At 45.7% G+C, this 24,619-nt stretch overlaps 1 protein-coding gene across 4 annotated transcripts in view; it reads right to left on the bottom strand.

The window, feature by feature from the left end:
• KCNC1 (potassium voltage-gated channel subfamily C member 1) overlaps positions 1-24,619 on the bottom strand; it is a 206,368-nt gene that overhangs the window by 109,554 nt on the left and 72,195 nt on the right. The window contains exon 2 of one of the 4 annotated variants that reach the window (XM_073564692.1): positions 4,456-4,528. The exons of the other annotated variants lie outside the window; for them this stretch is intronic. Coding sequence (XP_073420793.1) covers positions 4,456-4,528 — 73 coding nt within the window. The remainder of the gene's footprint in view (positions 1-4,455; positions 4,529-24,619) is intronic. 4 annotated transcript variants of the gene reach the window in all.

The following is a 24,619-nucleotide window of genomic DNA, read 5'->3' as shown; positions in this document are numbered from 1 at the left end:
TGACCTATCAATTTACTGCAAGGGCTTATTGTAGTTATCCCACTGCTGCCACAATATGTCACGAACTGCAGGGATTTATGTATATCCCACTTTCTAGTTCCGTTTTGTAACTCGCAGCTCTCCGGCGCCCACCTTACCCTCAGGTCAGTCAGGGAACTGCACCTAAGATAGGTATTTGGTCGCGGATGGGCCGCTTACTGTGGACTGGCTATCAGGCACGCTGCAGCGAGGGAATTATAAATGCTCTGGCCGCAGCCAAACAATCCGCTTATAAAACCCATTCCGTCACTGCCAGCTTACCCACCTAGCCCAGAACACACTTCACTGCCACCAGCTCCGATTACTCTATTAATATTTCCAAATTAATAAAGGGGTACGAAGCCAACCCAAATTAGTAGCGTACTTAACTTCAGACACGTGAAAATTCGGTATGGAACATGGAGAAATGAAACTAATAATTTTATATTTTACTCCAAAAAGGTAGGCAGTGTTTACAGAAGGCATAAAAAGATTTTACAATATGAGACAATTAAAGTATGTACAAAGCAATTACAAAATAAAGAGGATGAAAACAGGAATAAACACTCACATGCTGCTTAGATCAGTGGTCCCCAACCTTTTTTGCACCAGGGACCGGTTTCAAGCAAGACCATTCTTCCATGGCCCGGCAGGGCGGGGATGGAGGTGTGGCAGGGGCAGGGCTTTTGTCATAAGGGGGCGGGGCTATGGACGGTTGTAGTGTAGCAGTGCATACTTATAATTAAATAACATTTATAATGTGACTCAACTCACCATAGGTTTTGAATGAGTGCTTCATCACCCCCTTCTCCCCATCATTGCCTTCACCCCATCACTCCCTTCTCTCCATCACTGCCTTCACCCCATCACTCCCTTCTCCCCATCATTGCCTTCACCCCATCACTCCCCTCTCCCCATCATTGCCTGCACCCCATCACTGCCATCTCTCCATCACTCCCCTCACGGTCTTCTCCTCATGTCCCCATCTCCTCCAGGGCCAGGCTACACAAACACAGACCAACACACATACACACACACACACACACACACACACAGACATACATGTACACACACAGACAGACATACATACACACACACACACACATTATACATACATACACACACCACCTCTCTCCTCTCACCTGCCCGCCGCCCGCGCTTTCTCGCTCTGACACAGCAGCGGCCGCGCTCCTCTCTGTGTCAGTCAGAGACAGGAAGCGCGGGCGGCGGGCAGGAAGCTGGACGCAGTGGACGGGTCCTTGCAGCTCCGCTCCTGCTATTCCCTCTTGCAGGCAGCGGAGCTGCTTGGATCGCTCCCTGGCCGCCGCTAAGAACTGCTGCGCGCCGCCCCAGCCCCCGCTACGCCACCTACCGCCCCTGGCTCCCCTTGTGTCCACGGACCGGCAAGGGCACTGCAGCGGCCCGGTGCTGGGCCGCAGACCGGCGGTTGGGGACCCCTGGCTTAGATCATTCCAGGCTAATCAGGCTGGGGGGAGGGGCAACACATCAAAACGCATAGAGGGTCTTGATGCAAAAGCTTCAAGGCAGCAACTGAGGGCTGGGCTAACTGGCAGTAACTTATACTTGTAGGCTGTGACATCACGTATTGGGGTTGAGTTACCAGTATCCTCTCCTTTTATCTAAGTTGCAATTTTGGTTCTGAAACCTTCTCGGCCACATAACTGGGCTGGAGAACCTAGCAGAATAAAGGCAGACCCATCACTTATCTTGGCTTGAAATTAGCTTACTTTTGACTCCAAACACAGCCTGTCTATTCAACTCTGTTCAGAAGCGCTGGAACCGGGAAAAACACTGGCTACGAAGCTCAGTCAACGCACGTTCCAGATATGTAATTTTCATATTTTTGTCACTGATTTGGCCCGAGTTATGCCCTCTTTACTATCTCCCATATATACCAAGGAAAAGCACATGGTTTTTGGGACAAAGGAAGCTCTCTCTCTTGGCTAATTAACATTCCTTCGGGAGGGGGAAGAGGAAAGAGTGTAGGGTTACAGGCAAGCGAGTGAAGAGAGCTCCCTTGGTGCAGGGGCTGCGGGGGGGGGGGGGGGGGGGTCACCTCTGCAGCGTGTGTGTGTGTGTGTGTGTGTGTGTGTGTGTGTGTGTGTAGGGCTGAGTGGGGAGAAGGAGGGGGGTTGCTTGTCTCAGTGCAGCTATGACTGTAGCAGAAAGTTCTGGAAAGTGTGTTGATACGGGAAATCATAGGTCATATTCAGATTATCGTGACAGCCTTGCTAACTATGTTACTATGTTGAAGGGAATGTGTCAGTGATTGTCTCTCCTGAGCCGTCTATATGGATATGCATTTCATAGGAAGCTAAAAAAAATGCTATGATATCTGCAATTCGATATGTTATTCCAGAGAAATCCACACTTTTCTTACATGCATGAGTTGTTAAGATTTATGGACTGGGTATAGATCTCCCTGAGACTTCACCTCCAGTTTATTTTAAATAAAAGGGAAAGTTACCAGTGTGATACACATAACTGTAAAACGAAAAAAGTGGTTTGGTACCGTGTTAGCCACTTTCATGCTTTTCATGCTGGCACACAGTTCTACAGTGAGATCCAAACTAACACAGTACAGCAGAGCTAACAAAGAAAAGACACCAAGTTCAGTTCTGCTGTACAGATACATTTGTAATGCAATTGGTTGTCCTTTCATACTGCTTTTAGCTTCCACCTCACAGACAACCAGCTGGGGGTGAGAGGCAGAGCGGACATCACTGCAAATGTGTTTGCAATGAGGAAAGGGTCAACTCTGTTGTACTGCGGTGGTTATAATCAGACACAGCTTTGCAGCAGAGCTGCCAGCACTATGAGAGGACTCCTGCTGATGCACATGTTTGTAATAAAACAAACTTCACTTGTTATTGCGTTAGTCTTGATCTCCCTGCAGTGATTATCAGAGCAAAGTGTCATTCATTACATGTCTCACATTGGTAATGTCCCCTGTCATTTAAAATACACTCTGGAGACAGAGTCTCATGTAGATCAGTGTCCCACCCATAGATCTTACCAGCTCATTTACATATAAGAAAAAACATGGATTTCAATGGAATAAGACATCACATCGCACATATCACGGGATTATTCAGTTTCCTATTACCTGCATTCCCATTTAGATGCCATAGGATGGTTGATGCAACTGAAAGATGCCCTTTAACCCCTTCCCAACATTTGCAGTATACAAGTGTCATGGCGATCTCCTGTGCACAGGAGGCTGTGCAATTGCCACGGAGTGCCAGCTGGTTCTGAGAGCTGACACCCGGCACATAGTGCCTGGAGTGGTGCCCAAACCGCTCCGGCGCTTTAGCCCGTTAAATGCTGACATCGTTATGGGTCGCAGCATTAAGCAGGCATGCAGATGGAGGGAGCCCCCTCTGCTCTCCAATTGGCGTCATTATGGGGCCCAATCTTTGCTATGGTGACCCAATGTAGTCATGACGACATTCGGGTCACCAGAGATAGCAAACTTGCTACGCCATGCTTAGATCATGGTGTAGCAAGTTTGTTTGTCAATGCAGGGCTGACAGTTTATAAACCATCTTCAGACCTACAGATGACTACCCATTCCTGCTAATACATGTGGGCACAAATGACACCGCAAGAAACGACCTGGAAACCATCTGCAGAGACTTTGAAAACTTAGGTAAGAAAGTGAAAGAACTGGGAGCGCAGGTGGTCTTCTCTTCCATCCTCCCAGTGGATGGCCATGGAACAAGGAGGTGGAATAAGATTCTGCAGGTGAACAACTGGCTACATCAATGGTGTAGTCAGCAAGGATTTGGATTTCTGGATCACGGAGTGAATTACCTATACGATGGACTACTTGCTGGAGATGGGGTGCACCTTACGAAGACTGGAAAACATGTATTTGGAAGTCGCCTTGCTACACTCATCAGGAGAGCTTTACACTAGAACAATGTGGGAAGGGAAGCAAAAGGCCAGAAAAAGCCATACACCTGACAAATGCTATTGAGAGAGAACTCTGCTATAAGCCAGAATTAACAATCCTCTCGCTTAAATCAAATGTCTTTTCTGCAGTAAAAACAAAAATGAATAACTGTAGACAGCAATTTGCTCCATCCAGAACTTACCCTATCCTAAACATATACCTCCTATTAATAGCTGATTGCGTCTTGGTCGCTGCTGCTTCTGACACTAGATATGTACGTAGTAATGTAGAGGCCCTCATGTCTGCTTCCAACCCAAGTGACAAGAAAATACAAAAATACCAGAACTAAGCTCTCTGAAGACTCATGAGTGCAACTCATTTGGTCCCAGTAGAGTGAGCACAGCCACATGATACAATTTGCACACAACCTATGAAGAGCTCGTGAGGACAAGCTCCCACCTTGCAGTTTTGGCTTATATCCTGTATATAAATGTATTCCATGATGCATCTTGGGTACTCACCCCCGGGGAGCAATAAGTAGCAGTTCCTGCCCCTCCCCCGCTGCCGATGTCCTCTGTCATGTCCTCTGGACAGCTGTGACGGATGGGGAGTAGAGGAAGAAAAAGGAAACCCCAAAGAGACAGACAGGTTACTGGTAATTAGAGATCATCTGATTTCATGGAGACAGAAATTCCTGCTATTGGCAACCATGCAGCATGGTAACAGTACCGGCAGCCATGCAGCATTGTCGTTGTACCGCCAGCCATGCAAAGTGCTAAAGATATGCATGCAGCTGTTATCCTGAGGCCGCCAGCTGCATTTGTTCATCTAGGAAATTCCCCTCCGATTCCAGCACATGACACCTATGAGCACTGCAATGGTGAGTGACACTGGGCGAAAAGGTACAATGCACGGTTTAGGAAGCGGATGTGACCGCAGTTCTATCCAATTCATATGATAAGGCCTCATACCCATTGGCGATTAAAAAAACGGTCCAATTTCTGGACTGTAAAAAAGGGTGGAGTGCTATGCAAGTGGCATGCGATTTTTAATCTTTCCATCCGTTTTCTATCCGTTTTCCTTCCGTTTTACATCCATTTGCAATCCGTTTTTTTTCGCAGCAAGGATTTTTCTACAATCATTTACAGGACCATTTACAGTGTTCTATGCCACAGAATGGTGATGTATCCGTTTAAAACGGATGAAAAACGGATGGTCCGTTTTTGGTCCTTTTTTTAATCGCAGCCATTGGCGAAAATCGCAGCATGCTGCGATTTTTTTCTCAGTCCGATTTTGGATGAGAAAAAAAAATCGCAAGTGAGATGTCACCCATTCACTAACATTGGTCAGAGTGCAATCCGATTTAAAATCGGATTGCAATCGTCCGATTTTATCGCCAGTGAGTATGAGGCCTAAGAAGCGCTCAGGCGCCACTAATCCGAAAAGTCACACACACCACTGAAGATGTAAAACTACAGCAATATCAAGGAGGTGATGTAAGTGCCCCCCATAGCGCTCACCATGACCCTCATCTCTCTGATCATACTAATAGTAGTACACGGCAGAGCAGCACAACACATCCAGGACCATGGAGGAGGCCTGCGGAGCACGGCCCGCTGCTAATGAAATATTCATCAACTCCTCTGTGACAGACGCAGGCCTACAATAGTGGGAAAGGGCAACGCTGGAGAGAAATCCATGCTGAGCAGCAGCTAGTAGGAGCCTTCAGACTGAGACTGGAACACCAAGCAGTGGAGCACCTCCATGTGCATGTCTGAGATATCTCCTGAAGCCATCCTGGCCTTGTACTCTCACTTATTACTGTCACTTATCTACTGCCCCATTGTGAACAACATGCCCCCCATCTATAATGTGCATTGTCGAGGAGAATCATCACTGAGACATCACAACGGCCCGTCCATATCCTGAGGCTGAAACATAGAAGACCAATCAAGAAGACGTATGACATATTGGAAGAAACATCCGAAAACCCGTCCACAACCCAAAGCTTACCGTGGGCCCCCTCAGAGCGCGGGGCCCGGGGTCACGCCCCCTCTGCCCCCCCGGTAGCTACACTACTTGGCTTATACTGAGGAGACCTGTTACCGGTGCAAGGTTTGAGGTATCTTGTCAGCTGTTAATGGAGCTTCCACGGACGGGATTAGCGCAAGACACTCCATCTACCACATCCCAGGGTTGCCCCGGTCTTCACCCTTTAGCCACTGTCTAGGTATCTGAAATTACAAAGGGGCCTTAGGATTGGGGCCATAGAGTCAACTGCTAACCGGAGGAACACCTGGAGGCAAGAAGGGTCGTCACGCGAGGGCAGTTTTCAGAAATCAAAGTCAAATTCAGAAATTTGGTGCTGGACAATCATAAAAAAAGACGACATCACACTAAGATAAAGACGGGAAAAGCAGGAGCTGATAGACGGCAGAACCAGCTGGCACCGAAAAAGGACTCTCAGGAGCTTAGATAGAGCGCAGCCCAGCAGGGAGAAAAGCTAACTAGCTCGGAGCCTAAGCTTCCAGAATGGGCGGAACCCCAAGTTGCAGGAGTAAAACATATATCTGAGGGGGCCTGTGTGACACACACTACTGGAAATGACTCCATATTAACCCTCCGCAGTAATCTGATATATGGGGGGACAAGTGTGATATCTCCATCATGTGACTGCATATTAACCCTCCGCAGTAATCTGATATATGGGGGGACAAGTGTGATATCTCCATCATGTGACTGCATATTAACCCTCCGCAGTAATCTGATATATGGGGGGACAAGTGTGATATCTCCATCATGTGACTGCATATTAACACTCCGCAGTAATCTGATATTCATAACTGGCTTAGTGATCGGACCCAAAGAGTGGTCGTAAATGGCTGCACATCCAGTTGGAAGAATGTCTCAAGTGGGGTACCACAGGGCTCTGTCCTGGGCCCTGTATTGTTCAACATCTTTATCAACGATTTAGATGAAGGAATTGAGGGTAAACTGATTAAATTTGCTGATGACACAAAGCTAGGAGGGATAGCTAATACTAGAGAAGAGAGAGAGAGGATTCAAAAAGATTTAAATAAACTGGAGAAGTGGGCAGCAACTAACAGAATGGTTTTTAACAGGGAGAAATGCAAAGTACTACATCTGGGCAATAAAAATGAAAAAAGCATATATAGAATGGGAGGAATAGGGCTAAGTGACAGCACATGTGAAAAAGACTTGGGTATACTAATAGATCACAGACTGAATATGAGTCAACAGTGTGATGCAGCAGCAAAAAAGGCAAATGCAATTCTAGGATGTATTAACAGAAGCATACAGTCTAGATCACGTGAAGTAATTATTTCCCTCTACTCCTCTTTGGTCAGACCTCATCTGGAATATTGTGTCCAATTTTGGGCACCACATTTTAAAAAAGACATCAACAAACTGGAGCAAGTTCAGAAAAGAGCGACCAGAATGGTGACCGGTCTGCAAACCCTGTCTTATGAGGAAAGGTTGCAGGATTTGGGAATGTTTAGTTTGCAAAAGAGAAGACTGAGAGGAGACTTAATAGCTGTCTACAAATATCTAAAGGGCTGTCACATTGTAGAAGGATCAACTTTATTCTCATTTGCACAAGGAAAGACTAGAAGCAATGGGATGAAGCTGAATGGGAGGAGACACAGATTAGATATTAGAAAAAACTTTTTGACAGTTAGAGTGATCAATGAGTGGAACAGGCTGCCACGAGAAGTGGTGAGTTCTCCTTCAATGGAAGTCTTCAAACAGAGGCTGGACAGACATCTAACTGGGATGATTTAGCGAATCCTGCTTTGAGCAGGGGGTTGGACCAGATGGCCCAGGAGGTCCCTTCCAACTCTACGATTCTATGATTCTATGATATATGGGAGGACATGTGTGATATCTCCATCATGTGACTGCATATTAACCCTCCGCAGTACTCTGATATACGGGAGCACATGTGTGATATCTCCATCATGTGACTGCATATTAACACTCCGCAGTAATCTGATATATGGGAGGACATGTGTGATATCTCCATCATGTGACTGCATATTAACCCTCCGCAGTAATCTGATATATGGGAGCACATGTGTGATATCTCCATCATGTGACTCCATATTAACCCTCCGCAGTAATCTGATATATGGGGGGACAAGTGTGATATCTCCATCATGTGACTGCATATTAACCCTCCGCAGTAATCTGATATATGGGAGGACATGTGTGATATCTCCATCATGTGACTCCATATTAACCCTCCGCAGTAATCTGATATATGGGGGGACATGTGTGATATCTCGATCATGTGACTGCATATTAACCCTCCGCAGTAATCTGATATATGGGAGCACATGTGTGATATCTCCATCATGTGACTCCATATTAACCCTCCGCAGTAATCTGATATATGGGGGGACATGTGTGATATCTCCATCATGTGACTGCATATTAACACTCCGCAGTAATCTGATATATGGGAGCACATGTGTGATATCTCCATCATGTGACTCCATATTAACCCTCCGCAGTAATCTGATATATGGGGGGACATGTGTGATATCTCCATCATGTGACTGCATATTAACCCTCCGCAGTAATCTGATATATGGGAGGACATGTGTGATATCTCCATCATGTGACTCCATATTAACCCTCCGCAGTAATCTGATATATGAGAGCACATGTGTGATATCTCCATCATGTGACTCCATATTAACCCTCCGCAGTAATCTGATATATGGGAGGACATGTGTGATATCTCCATCATGTGACTCCATATTAACCCTTCGCAGTAATCTGATATATGGGAGCACATGTGTGATATCTCCATCATGTGACTGCATATTAACCCTCCGCAGTAATCTGATATATGGGGGGACATGTGTGATATCTCCATCAGGTGACTGCATATTAACCCTCCGCAGTAATCTGATATATGGGGGGACATGTGTGATATCTCCATCATGTGACTCCATATTAACCCTCCGCAGTAATCTGATATATGGGAGGACATGTGTGATATCTCCATCATGTGACTCCATATTAACCCTTCGCAGTAATCTGATATATGGGGGGACATGTGTGATATCTCCATCATGTGACTGCATATTAACCCTCCGCAGTAATCTGATATATGGGGGGACATGTGTGATATCTCCATCATGTGACTGCATATTAACCCTCCGCAGTAATCTGATATATGGGGGGACATGTGTGATATCTCCATCATGTGACTCCATATTAACCCTCCGCAGTAATCTGATATATGGGAGGACATGTGTGATATCTCCATCATGTGACTCCATATTAACCCTCCGCAGTAATCTGATATATGGGAGGACATGTGTGATATCTCCATCATGTGACTCCATATTAACCCTCCGCAGTACTCTGATATATGGGAGCACATGTGTGATATCTCCATCATGTGACTGCATATTAACCCTCCGCAGTAATCTGATATATAGGAGGACATGTGTGATATCTCCATCATGTGACTGCATATTAACCCTCCGCAGTAATCTGATATATGGGAGCACATGTGTGATATCTCCATCATGTGACTCCATATTAACCCTCCGCAGTAATCTGATATATGGGAGCACATGTGTGATATCTCCATCATGTGACTGCATATTAACCCTCCGCAGTAATCTGATATATGGGAGCACATGTGTGATATCTCCATCATGTGACTCCATATTAACCCTCCGCAGTAATCTGATATATGGGAGGACATGTGTGATATCTCCATCATGTGACTGCATATTAACCCTCCGCAGTAATCTGATATATGGGAGCACATGTGTGATATCTCCATCATGTGACTGCATATTAACCCTCCGCAGTAATCTGATATATGGGAGCACATGTGTGATATCTCCATCATGTGACTGCATATTAACACTCCGCAGTAATCTGATATATGGGAGCACATGTGTGATATCTCCATCATGTGACTCCATATTAACCCTCCGCAGTAATCTGATATATGGGGGGACAAGTGTGATATCTCCATCATGTGACTGCATATTAACACTCCGCAGTAATCTGATATATGGGAGGACATGTGTGATATCTCCATCATGTGACTGCATATTAACCCTCCGCAGTAATCTGATATATGGGAGCACATGTGTGATATCTCCATCATGTGACTCCATATTAACCCTCCGCAGTAATCTGATATATGGGGGGACAAGTGTGATATCTCCATCATGTGACTGCATATTAACCCTCCGCAGTAATCTGATATATGGGAGCACATGTGTGATATCTCCATCATGTGACTCCATATTAACACTCCGCAGTAATCTGATATATGGGAGCACATGTGTGATATCTCCATCATGTGACTGCATATTAACCCTCCGCAGTAATCTGATATATGGGAGCACATGTGTGATATCTCCATCATGTGACTCCATATTAACCCTCCGCAGTAATCTGATATATGGGGGGACATGTGTGATATCTCCATCATGTGACTGCATATTAACCCTCCGCAGTAATCTGATATATGGGAGCACATGTGTGATATCTCCATCATGTGACTGCATATTAACCCTCCGCAGTACTCTGATATACGGGAGCACATGTGTGATATCTCCATCATGTGACTGCATATTAACCCTCCGCAGTAATCTGATATATGGGGGGACATGTGTGATATCTCCATCATGTGACTGCATATTAACCCTCCGCAGTAATCTGATATATGGGAGCACATGTGTGATATCTCCATCATGTAACTCCATATTAACCCTCCGCAGTAATCTGATATATGGGGGGACATGTGTGATATCTCGATCATGTGACTGCATATTAACCCTCCGCAGTAATCTGATATATGGGAGCACATGTGGGATATCTCCATCATGTGACTCCATATTAACCCTCCGCAGTAATCTGATATATGGGGGGACAAGTGTGATATCTCCATCATGTGACTGCATATTAACCCTCCGCAGTAATCTGATATATGGGGGGACTTGTGTGATATCTCCATCATGTGACCCCATATTAACCCTCCGCAGTAATCTGATATATGGGAGCACATGTGTGATATCTCCATCATGTGACTGCATATTAACCCTCCGCAGTAATCTGATATATGGGAGGACATGTGTGATATCTCCATCATGTGACTGCATATTAACCCTCCGCAGTAATCTGATATATGGGAGGACATGTGTGATATCTCCATCATGTGACTCCATATTAACCCTCCGCAGTAATCTGATATATGGGGGGACATGTGTGATATCTCGATCATGTGACTGCATATTAACCCTCCGCAGTAATCTGATATATGGGAGCACATGTGGGATATCTCCATCATGTGACTCCATATTAACCCTCCGCAGTAATCTGATATATGGGGGGACAAGTGTGATATCTCCATCATGTGACCCCATATTAACCCTCCGCAGTAATCTGATATATGGGGCACATGTGTGATATCTCCATCATGTGACCGCATATTAACCCTCCGCAGTAATCTGATATATGGGAGCACATGTGTGATATCTCCATCATGTGACTGCATATTAACACTCCGCAGTAATCTGATATATGGGAGCACATGTGTGATATCTCCATCATGTGACTGCATATTAACACTCCGCAGTAATCTGATATATGGGAGCACATGTGTGATATCTCCATCAGCGCTGCTCGAGGTGTGCAGAGCGGCAGTGGAGAAAATCTCTCTTAGCAGAAGACTTCATCCACTATAAGTTCATGCTCAAAACCTATAACTCTGCCCTTCATCTGGCCAAACAATCCTACTTCACCACCCTCATCACCTCACTATCCAACAACCCAAGACGACTTTTTGAAACCTTAAACTCCCTCCTGAAACCTAAAGTACAGGCCCCCATCACCAACCTCAGCGGTGAGGATCTGGCCACTTATTTCCTAGAAAAAATCAACCACATCCATCAGGATATCTCAGCCCTATCTCCTCAGTGCCTGGATCCCCTTCTCTGCCGCACCTCAAGCTCACTAGACATCTTTGAGCCTGTTTCAGAAGAAGAAGTTTCCAAGCTCCTCACTTCTGCTCGGCCTACAACCTGCAACAGTGACCCTATTCCTTCACAGCTCCTGCAGTCTCTCTCACCAGTGGTCACCACTCACCTGACTAAAATATTTAACCTCTCTCTTTCTTCAGGTATATTTCCCTCCTCATTTAAACATGCCATCATAACCCCTTTACTTAAAAAGCCATCCCTGGACCAGAACTGCACTGCTAACTACAGACCTGTCTCTAACCTTCCCTTCATCTCTAAACTCCTGGAACGCCTGGTCCACTCCCGTCTAATCCGCTATCTCTCAGATAACTCTCTTCTCGACCCCTTACAATCTGGTTTCCGCTCTTTACACTCTACTGAAACTGCCCTCACTAAAGTCTCTAATGATTTAATAACAGCTAAATCGAAAGGTCATTGCTCCCTGCTGATTCTCCTGGATCTCTCTGCCGCATTTGACACTGTGGATCACCAGCTCCTCCTCACTATGCTCCGCTCTATAGGCCTCAAGGACACAGCCCTCTCCTGGTTCTCCTCCTACCTCTCTGACCGCTCCTTCACTGTATCTTTTTCCGGCTCCTCTTCCTCTTTTCGTCCCCTTACTATCGGGGTCCCGCAGGGCTCAGTCCTAGGCCCTCTCCTCTTCTCTTTATACACTGCCCCTATTGGACAAACAATCAGCAGATTTGGGTTCCAGTATCATCTCTATGCTGATGACACCCAATTATACACTTCTTCCCCTGACATCACCCCTACCCTAATTCAAAATACCAAGGATTGTCTGTCTGCTGTCTCTAGCATCATGTCCTCCCTCTATCTGAAACTAAATCTCTCTAAAACTGAACTTCTTGTGTTTCTCCCCTCTACTAACCTCACTCTACCTAACATCGAAATAACCCTGGAGGGTTCAACCATAACTCCCAAGCAGCATGCCCGCTGTCTTGGGGTCATATTCGACACTGAACTTTCCTTTACTCCGTACATCCGATCACTCAGTCGCTCTTGTCACCTGCATCTTAAAAACATCTCCAGAATCCGACCTTTTCTCACCTTTGAAACTGCTAAGACTCTTACTGTCGCTCTTATTCATTCTCGTCTGGACTACTGCAACTCTCTTCTGATCGGTCTCCCTCTTACCAAACTTTCTCCTCTCCAATCCATCTTGAATGCGGCAGCCAGGGTCATATTTCTGTCCAGCCGCTTCACCGATGCCTCCATCTTATGCCAGTCATTACACTGGCTACCTATTCGCTACAGGGTCCAGTATAAACTCATCTCTCTCACCCATAAAGCTCTCCACTGTTCTGCACCGCCTTATATCTCCTCTCTCATCTCTGTCTATCGCCCTACACGTGCCCTCCGTTCTACAAATGACCTAAGACTAACATCCCCCGTAATCCGAACCTCGCACCTCCGTCTCCAAGACTTCTCTCGTGCTGCTCCAGCTCTCTGGAATGCACTTCCCCAGACGATCAGACTGATACCTAGCCCTGACCTATTCAAGCGCGCTTTGAAAACCCATCTCTTCAAAGAAGCCTATCACATCAACTACTCAGCAAGCTAACTTTGCCCTGTTCCCTCCTTCCAAATATTATTCTGAATCTGCACCCTACTATTCATCTGTCTCCACACCCTTCATGCACATAACTGCACTTGATACTTGTCTATTGCACTTAAACACACGGGCTGATGACCGGATCATGCAGCTTTATATGAAAATCCCTATTATAATTGCCAGACCTGAATTAACAAGCATTTCTCACCTACTGTGTCCCCCCATTTCCTTGTAGATTGTAAGCTTGCGAGCAGGGACCTCACTCCTAATGTCATTGTTTGAATTGTCTTAACTTGTATTGAATTTATTGTCTGTACATGTCCCCGCTTAATTGTAAAGTGCTGCGGAATATGTTGGCGCTATATAAATAAAAATTATTATTATTATTATTAATCTGATATATGGGAGCACATGTGTGATATCTCCATCATGTGACTCCATATTAACCCTCCGCAGTAATCTGATATATGGGGGGACATGTGTGATATCTCCATCATGTGACCCCATATTAACCCTCCGCAGTAATCTGATATATGGGAGGACATGTGTGATATCTCCATCATGTGACTGCATATTAACCCTCCGCAGTAATCTGATATATGGGAGCACATGTGTGATATCTCCATCATGTGACCGCATATTAACCCTCCGCAGTAATCTGATATATGGGAGCACATGTGTGATATCTCCATCATGTGACTGCATATTAACCCTCCGCAGTAATCTGATATATGGGAGCACATGTGTGATATCTCCATCATGTGACTGCATATTAACCCTCCGCAGTACTCTGATATACGGGAGCACATGTGTGATATCTCCATCATGTGACTGCATATTAACCCTCCGCAGTAATCTGATATATGGGAGGACATGTGTGATATCTCCATCATGTGACTGCATATTAACCCTCCGCAGTAATCTGATATATGGGAGCACATGTGTGATATCTCCATCATGTAACTCCATATTAACCCTCCGCAGTAATCTGATATATGGGGGGACATGTGTGATATCTCGATCATGTGACTGCATATTAACCCTCCGCAGTAATCTGATATATGGGAGCACATGTGGGATATCTCCATCATGTGACTCCATATTAACCCTCCGCAGTAATCTGATATATGGGGGGACAAGTGTGATATCTCCATCATGTGACTGCATATTAACCCTCCGCAGTAATCTGATATATGGGGGGACTTGTGTGATATCTCCATCATGTGACCCCATATTAACCCTCCGCAGTAATCTGATATATGGGAGCACATGTGTGATATCTCCATCATGTGACTGCATATTAACCCTCCGCAGTAATCTGATATATGGGAGGACATGTGTGATATCTCCATCATGTGACTGCATATTAACCCTCCGCAGTAATCTGATATATGGGAGGACATGTGTGATATCTCCATCATGTGACTCCATATTAACCCTCCGCAGTAATCTGATATATGGGGGGACATGTGTGATATCTCGATCATGTGACTGCATATTAACCCTCCGCAGTAATCTGATATATGGGAGCACATGTGGGATATCTCCATCATGTGACTCCATATTAACCCTCCGCAGTAATCTGATATATGGGGGGACAAGTGTGATATCTCCATCATGTGACCCCATATTAACCCTCCGCAGTAATCTGATATATGGGGCACATGTGTGATATCTCCATCATGTGACCGCATATTAACCCTCCGCAGTAATCTGATATATGGGAGCACATGTGTGATATCTCCATCATGTGACTGCATATTAACACTCCGCAGTAACCTGATATATGGGAGGACATGTGTGATATCTCCATCATGTGACTGCATATTAACACTCCGCAGTAATCTGATATATGGGAGCACATGTGTGATATCTCCATCAGCGCTGCTCGAGGTGTGCAGAGCGGCAGTGGAGAAAATCTCTCTTAGCAGAAGACTTCATCCACTATAAGTTCATGCTCAAAACCTATAACTCTGCCCTTCATCTGGCCAAACAATCCTACTTCACCACCCTCATCACCTCACTATCCAACAACCCAAGACGACTTTTTGAAACCTTAAACTCCCTCCTGAAACCTAAAGTACAGGCCCCCATCACCAACCTCAGCGGTGAGGATCTGGCCACTTATTTCCTAGAAAAAATCAACCACATCCATCAGGATATCTCAGCCCTATCTCCTCAGTGCCTGGATCCCCTTCTCTGCCGCACCTCAAGCTCACTAGACATCTTTGAGCCTGTTTCAGAAGAAGAAGTTTCCAAGCTCCTCACTTCTGCTCGGCCTACAACCTGCAACAGTGACCCTATTCCTTCACAGCTCCTGCAGTCTCTCTCACCAGTGGTCACCACTCACCTGACTAAAATATTTAACCTCTCTCTTTCTTCAGGTATATTTCCCTCCTCATTTAAACATGCCATCATAACCCCTTTACTTAAAAAGCCATCCCTGGACCAGAACTGCACTGCTAACTACAGACCTGTCTCTAACCTTCCCTTCATCTCTAAACTCCTGGAACGCCTGGTCCACTCCCGTCTAATCCGCTATCTCTCAGATAACTCTCTTCTCGACCCCTTACAATCTGGTTTCCGCTCTTTACACTCTACTGAAACTGCCCTCACTAAAGTCTCTAATGATTTAATAACAGCTAAATCGAAAGGTCATTGCTCCCTGCTGATTCTCCTGGATCTCTCTGCCGCATTTGACACTGTGGATCACCAGCTCCTCCTCACTATGCTCCGCTCTATAGGCCTCAAGGACACAGCCCTCTCCTGGTTCTCCTCCTACCTCTCTGACCGCTCCTTCACTGTATCTTTTTCCGGCTCCTCTTCCTCTTTTCGTCCCCTTACTATCGGGGTCCCGCAGGGCTCAGTCCTAGGCCCTCTCCTCTTCTCTTTATACACTGCCCCTATTGGACAAACAATCAGCAGATTTGGGTTCCAGTATCATCTCTATGCTGATGACACCCAATTATACACTTCTTCCCCTGACATCACCCCTACCCTAATTCAAAATACCAAGGATTGTCTGTCTGCTGTCTCTAGCATCATGTCCTCCCTCTATCTGAAACTAAATCTCTCTAAAACTGAACTTCTTGTGTTTCTCCCCTCTACTAACCTCACTCTACCTAACATCGAAATAACCCTGGAGGGTTCAACCATAACTCCCAAGCAGCATGCCCGCTGTCTTGGGGTCATATTCGACACTGAACTTTCCTTTACTCCGTACATCCGATCACTCAGTCGCTCTTGTCACCTGCATCTTAAAAACATCTCCAGAATCCGACCTTTTCTCACCTTTGAAACTGCTAAGACTCTTACTGTCGCTCTTATTCATTCTCGTCTGGACTACTGCAACTCTCTTCTGATCGGTCTCCCTCTTACCAAACTTTCTCCTCTCCAATCCATCTTGAATGCGGCAGCCAGGGTCATATTTCTGTCCAGCCGCTTCACCGATGCCTCCATCTTATGCCAGTCATTACACTGGCTACCTATTCGCTACAGGGTCCAGTATAAACTCATCTCTCTCACCCATAAAGCTCTCCACTGTTCTGCACCGCCTTATATCTCCTCTCTCATCTCTGTCTATCGCCCTACACGTGCCCTCCGTTCTACAAATGACCTAAGACTAACATCCCCCGTAATCCGAACCTCGCACCTCCGTCTCCAAGACTTCTCTCGTGCTGCTCCAGCTCTCTGGAATGCACTTCCCCAGACGATCAGACTGATACCTAGCCCTGACCTATTCAAGCGCGCTTTGAAAACCCATCTCTTCAAAGAAGCCTATCACATCAACTACTCAGCAAGCTAACTTTGCCCTGTTCCCTCCTTCCAAATATTATTCTGAATCTGCACCCTACTATTCATCTGTCTCCACACCCTTCATGCACATAACTGCACTTGATACTTGTCTATTGCACTTAAACACACGGGCTGATGACCGGATCATGCAGCTTTATATGAAAATCCCTATTATAATTGCCAGACCTGAATTAACAAGCATTTCTCACCTACTGTGTCCCCCCATTTCCTTGTAGATTGTAAGCTTGCGAGCAGGGACCTCACTCCTAATGTCATTGTTTGAATTGTCTTAACTTGTATTGAATTTATTGTCTGTACATGTCCCCGCTTAATTGTAAAGTGCTGCGGAATATGTTGGCGCTATATAAATAAAAATTATTATTATTATTATTAATCTGATATATGGGAGCACATGTGTGATATCTCCATCATGTGACTCCATATTAACCCTCCGCAGTAATCTGATATATGGGGGGACATGTGTGATATCTCCATCATGTGACCCCATATTAACCCTCCGCAGTAATCTGATATATGGGAGGACATGTGTGATATCTCCATCATGTGACTGCATATTAACCCTCCGCAGTAATCTGATATATGGGAGCACATGTGTGATATCTCCATCATGTGACTCCATATTAACCCTCCGCAGTAATCTGATATATGGGAGCACATGTGTGATATCTCCATCATGTGACTCCATATTAACCCTCCGCAGTAATCTGATATATGGGAGCACATGTGTGATATCTCCATCATGTGACTCCATATTAACCCTCCGCAGTAATCTGATATATGGGAGGACATGTGTGATATCTCCATCATGTGACTGCATATTAACCCTCCGCAGTAATCTGATATATGGGAGGACATGTGTGATATCTCCATCATGTGACTCCATATTAACCCTCCGCAGTAATCTGATATATGGGAGCACATGTGTGATATCTCCATCATGTGACTCCATATTAACCCTCCGCAGTAATCTGATATATGGGAGGACATGTGTGATATCTCCATCATGTGACTGCATATTAACCCTCCGCAGTAATCTGATATATGGGGGGACATGTGTGATATCTCCATCATGTGACTCCATATTAACCCTCCGCAGTAATCTGATATATGGGAGGACATGTGTGATATCTCCATCATGTGACTCCATATTAACCATCCGCAGTAATCTGATATATGGGGGGACATGTGTGATATCTCCATCATGTGACTGCATATTAACCCTCCGCAGTACTCTGATATATGGGAGCACATGTGTGATATCTCCATCATGTGACTGCATATTAACCCTCCGCAGTAATCTGATATATGGGGGGACATGTGTGATATCTCCATCATGTGACTCCATATTAACCCTCCGCAGTAATCTGATATATGGGAGGACATGTGTGATATCTCCATCATGTGACTCCATATTAACCATCCCCAGTAATCTGATATATGGGGGGACATGTGTGATATCTCCATCATGTGACTGCATATTAACCCTCCGCAGTACTCTGATATATGGGAGGACATGTGTGATATCTCCATCATGTGACTGCATATTAACACTCCGCAGTAATCTGATATATGGGGGGACATGTGTGATATCTCCATCATGTGACTCCATATTAACCCTCCGCAGTAATCTGATATATGGGAGGACATGTGTGATATCTCCATCATGTGACTCCATATTAACCATCCGCAGTAATCTGATATATGGGGGGACATGTGTGATATCTCCATCATGTGACTGCATATTAACCCTCCGCAGTAATCTGATATATGGGGGGACATGTGTGATATCTCCATCATGTGACTCCATATTAACCCTCCGCAGTAATCTGATATATGGGAGGACATGTGTGATATCTCCATCATGTGACTCCATATTAACCATCCGCAGTAATCTGATATATGGGGGGACATGTGTGATATCTCCATCATGTGACTCCATATTAACCCTCCGCAGTAATCTGATATATGGGAGGACATGTGTGATATCTCCATCATGTGACTCCATATTAACCATCCGCAGTAATCTGATATATGGGGGGACATGTGTGATATCTCCATCATGTGACTCCATATTAACCCTCCGCAGTACTCTGATATATGGGAGCACATGTGTGATATCTCCATCATGTGACTGCATATTAACCCTCCGCAGTACTCTGATATATGGGAGCACATGTGTGATATCTCCATCATGTGACTCCATATTAACCCTCCGCAGTAATCTGATATATGGGGGGACATGTGTGATATCTCCATCATGTGACTGCATATTAACACTCCGCAGTAATCTGATATATGGGAGCACATGTGTGATATCTCCATCATGTGACTGCATATTAACCCTCCGCAGTAATCTGATATATGGGAGGACATGTGTGATATCTCCATCATGTGACTCCATATTAACCCTCCGCAGTAATCTGATATATGGGAGGACATGTGTGATATCTCCATCATGTGACTGCATATTAACCCTCCGCAGTAATCTGATATATGGGAGGACATGTGTGATATCTCCATCATGTGACTGCATATTAACCCTCCGCAGTAATCTGATATAAGGGAGCACATGTGTGATATCTCCATCATGTGACTGCATATTAACCCTCCGCAGTAATCTGATATATGAGAGCACATGTGTGATATCTCCATCATGTGACCCCATATTAACCCTCCACAGTACTCTGATATATGGGGGGACATGTGTGATATCTCCATCATGTGACTCCATATTAACCCTCCGCAGTAATCTGATATATGGGAGCACATGTGTGATATCTCCATCATGTGACCCCATATTAACCCTCCACAGTAATCTGATATATGGGAGGACATGTGTGATATCTCCATCATGTGACTCCATATTAACCCTCCGCAGTAATCTGATATATGGGAGGACATGTGTGATATCTCCATCATGTGACTCCATATTAACCCTCCGCAGTAATCTGATATATGGGAGGACATGTGTGATATCTCCATCATGTGACTGCATATTAACCCTCCGCAGTAATCTGATATATGGGAGGACATGTGTGATATCTCCATCATGTGACTCCATATTAACCCTCCGCAGTAATCTGATATATGGGAGCACATGTGTGATATCTCCATCATGTGACCCCATATTAACCCTCCACAGTAATCTGATATATGGGAGGACATGTGTGATATCTCCATCATGTGACTGCATATTAACCCTCCGCAGTAATCTGATATATGGGAGGACATGTGTGATATCTCCATCATGTGACTCCATATTAACCCTCCGCAGTAATCTGATATATGGGAGGACATGTGTGATATCTCCATCATGTGACTGCATATTAACCCTCCGCAGTAATCTGATATATGGGAGGACATGTGTGATATCTCCATCATGTGACTGCATATTAACCCTCCGCAGTAATCTGATATATGGGAGGACATGTGTGATATCTCCATCATGTGACTCCATATTAACCCTCCGCAGTAATCTGATATATGGGAGGACATGTGTGATATCTCCATCATGTGACTCCATATTAACCCTCCACAGTACTCTGATATATGGGAGCACATGTGTGATATCTCCATCATGTGACTGCATATTAACCCTCCGCAGTAATCTGATATATGGGAGGACATGTATGATATCTCCATCATGTGACTGCATATTAACCCTCCGCAGTAATCTGATATATGGGAGGACATGTGTGATATCTCCATCATGTGACTCCATATTAACCCTCCACAGTACTCTGATATATGGGAGCACATGTGTGATATCTCCATCATGTGACTCCATATTAACCCTCCGCAGTAATCTGATATATGGGAGGACATGTGTGATATCTCCATCATGAGACTCCATATTAACCCTCCGCAGTAATCTGATATATGGGAGGACATGTGTGATATCTCCATCATGTGACTGCATATTAACCCTCCGCAGTAATCTGATATATGGGAGGACATGTGTGATATCTCCATCATGTGACTCCATATTAACCCTCCGCAGTAATCTGATATATGGGAGCACATGTGTGATATCTCCATCATGTGACCCCATATTAACCCTCCACAGTAATCTGATATATGGGAGCACATGTGTGATATCTCCATCATGTGACTCCATATTAACCCTCCGCAGTAATCTGATATATGGGAGCACATGTGTGATATCTCCATCATGTGACTGCATATTAACCCTCCGCAGTAATCTGATATATGGGAGGACATGTGTGATATCTCCATCATGTGACTCCATATTAACCCTCCGCAGTAATCTGATATATGGGAGGACATGTGTGATATCTCCATCATGTGACTGCATATTAACCCTCCGCAGTAATCTGATATATGGGAGGACATGTGTGATATCTCCATCATGTGACTCCATATTAACCCTCCACAGTACTCTGATATATGGGAGCACATGTGTGATATCTCCATCATGTGACTGCATATTAACCCTCCGCAGTAATCTGATATATGGGAGCACATGTGTGATATCTCCATCATGTGACTGCATATTAACACTCCGCAGTAATCTGATATATGGGAGCACATGTGTGATATCTCCATCATGTGACTGCATATTAACCCTCCGCAGTAATGATATATGGGGGGACAAGTGTGATATCTCCATCATGTGACTGCATATTAACACTCCGCAGTAATCTGATATATGGGAGGACATGTATGATATCTCCATCATGTGACTGCATATTAACCCTCCGCAGTAATCTGATATATGGGAGGACATGTGTGATATCTCCATCATGTGACTCCATATTAACCCTCCACAGTACTCTGATATATGGGAGCACATGTGTGATATCTCCATCATGTGACTCCATATTAACCCTCCGCAGTAATCTGATATAGGGGAGGACATGTGTGATATCTCCATCATGTAACTCCATATTAACCCTCCGCAGTAATCTGATATATGGGAGGACATGTGTGATATCTCCATCATGTGACTCCATATTAACCCTCCGCAGTAATCTGATATATGGGGTGACATGTGCCTCCTGTGATGCAGTGACCCCCTGTAACAGCTAGGGGGCGCTGTTTGTGCTCCTCAGGATATTCATGTGGGTGTTTCCTTGATTGTGATGGTGAAACAGTGACCGGCATGATTGTTTACGTGTATGTGTCGCAGAGGTCCTCTGCGCTGTAAGCCCAAAAATGATGTTGTTGTGCTGGGACTTGTAGTCCATGAGTTTATTTACCTATAAGGGGGGCTTATAGGGCTAGTCGAAGAGCTGGGCGGAATCGACTAGCCACACTTACACCGCCCACATATGGGGGTGGTTTGGGATATATAATGTGAGGTCTGGTCACATGGTCGTCTGTTTTGAACCTGAGTGGGCAAAGTGCAAGGTCCTGGAAGGCCTGTGTGTTGGGAGCTGCTAACTTCTTGAAGAGCACATGGGGAGGCCTTGGACCTGGAGGCTGGTGTGTTGGGAGGTCCTGGCCATAGTATCGGATCCCTGAATAGCACCCAGTGGGGCCTGTGTGCTGGACGGTCCCGGGGGGGGACAGACGTCCTGAATAGCACCTGCTGAGGGCAGGTGTGAGCAGAGTCTGTGACGGCCCTGCATTGGAGAAGAGCAAGAACTGACATGGAGTCGGCGTCTGGAGCAGGAGCTCCTGTAAGACTGTTGGTGCTTGTAAACTTCTATGAACGTTAATGTACTGTTTGGCTTGTGGTCGCCCACTGTCTCTGGCCAGTGTGTCTAGGGACTGCAAGTTAAAACCATACGTTGAAATGTTATGAACGGTGGCAGGCCAGTGACGTGCAACAGGGCCTACTGTGGGGTTTATACTGTGTAAAATAAACAGATATAGACTGTTTTATGTGGAAAACCGTGCCAAGCGAGTGTCCCCCAACACTCAGTAGGCGAAATGCTGCATTAGGGGCGAGACTGCAAGCAACGATTCAGAAAGCACGTGTGAGGTGTTTTATGTGGCTCGGTGGGGTCACAAAGTTTTTTTTCCAAGACAGCTTGCTGTGGCCCAGCGGGGTCATGAAGATTACAAGCGTCTGGCTGTAACTCGGCGGGGTTACGAAGTTTACTGTGGATCGGTGGGAACACGAAGTCGGCGCAGCGGAAGCGTGCAGGGCCTTGTGGTAGCAGGAGCTGCAGTTACAGTTGCAGCAAGAGGTTCAGCAGCAGGAGCTGCAGTGACAGCAGCAGCAGCAGCTTGTGTTCGGAAGCCGGTGGTGCCGGCGGCTTTGTGGCTACAGCAGGAGCTGTGGCAGTGCCAGCAGGAGCTGGTGGGTGTCGTAAGAGGACATCAGAGTACGAGAGCGTACAACCTCTTAAAGGGCCAGTACAGGCTCCGAGAGACATATGTGTACTGTGTGAACTCGAACCTGAGAGTATCGTGGGGAGTCCACGGGGTGTATCCCAGAGTGGGATAGTGTCCCTAAAAGGGGTAGAGTCCCAAAAGGGGGGCGGTGACCCAAACAGTGATGGTTGCCCACAAAGGGGCGGGGTCCCAAAAGGGGGTGGTGATCTTAAAGGCTTTAATTGCCCAAAAGGGGGCGGAGCATCCCAAAGTTAAAGGGGTGGCGCAGACAGACTGCTGCCAGGAGCAAGTGTACTATGTGTATTCAGTCTGCTATATGAACTACCTACCTGGCAAGAGGCTACGTGGGTGTGCCCTGCAGATGAACGCAGAGGATGTATTTGGACTGGTCGATTCTGGGAGCTCAGTGACCCTAGTGAGGGCTGTGCCCGATAAATTTATAATGTCCAAAAGAAAGATCGAGGTCACCTGCATCCATGGTTGCACTAGGGACTATTCGGTAGCCTTGGGGATCCTCGAGACAGTCAGCGACATTAAAGGCCATGAGGTCGCTATAGTCCCGAACTTAACCTGTCCGGTGATAGTAGGCCAGGACTCTACGTTGTCCTCAGACTTGTGGGAGGGGGGAGCTCCTCTACAGCAGGACGATAGAGGCCTCTCTACTGATGGCGTGATGTACAATAAGGCAGTAACACCTCCCAAAACGGACGGGTCAGACGTAGGGGTGACCGGAGGAAGGGATGCGTCTGCCCAGCTTACTGACCTGACGTCACCTGAAGTATACGACAGTATGGCTGATACTGATGTAGTAGTTACACAGAGTAGAGCTGACACCCAGATAGAGAGTATCTTGAGGGTTCGCCATGCTGTGAGGTGTGACACAGACTCTGGGGATGACTGTGACTCTAAGGAATAAAGGGAGTGCAGTAAGGAAGGATTCAACAAGGAGGGCAAGTCCTCCCAACGCCAGAGACG

The sequence above is a fragment of the Dendrobates tinctorius genome, unplaced genomic scaffold (genome assembly GCF_039654945.1).
Source record: "Dendrobates tinctorius isolate UK_male_01 unplaced genomic scaffold, ASM3965494v1 ptg000473l, whole genome shotgun sequence".
In the NCBI taxonomy this organism is placed as follows: domain Eukaryota; kingdom Metazoa; phylum Chordata; class Amphibia; order Anura; family Dendrobatidae; genus Dendrobates; species Dendrobates tinctorius.
This window is presented reverse-complemented; position numbering and strand designations above follow the sequence as displayed.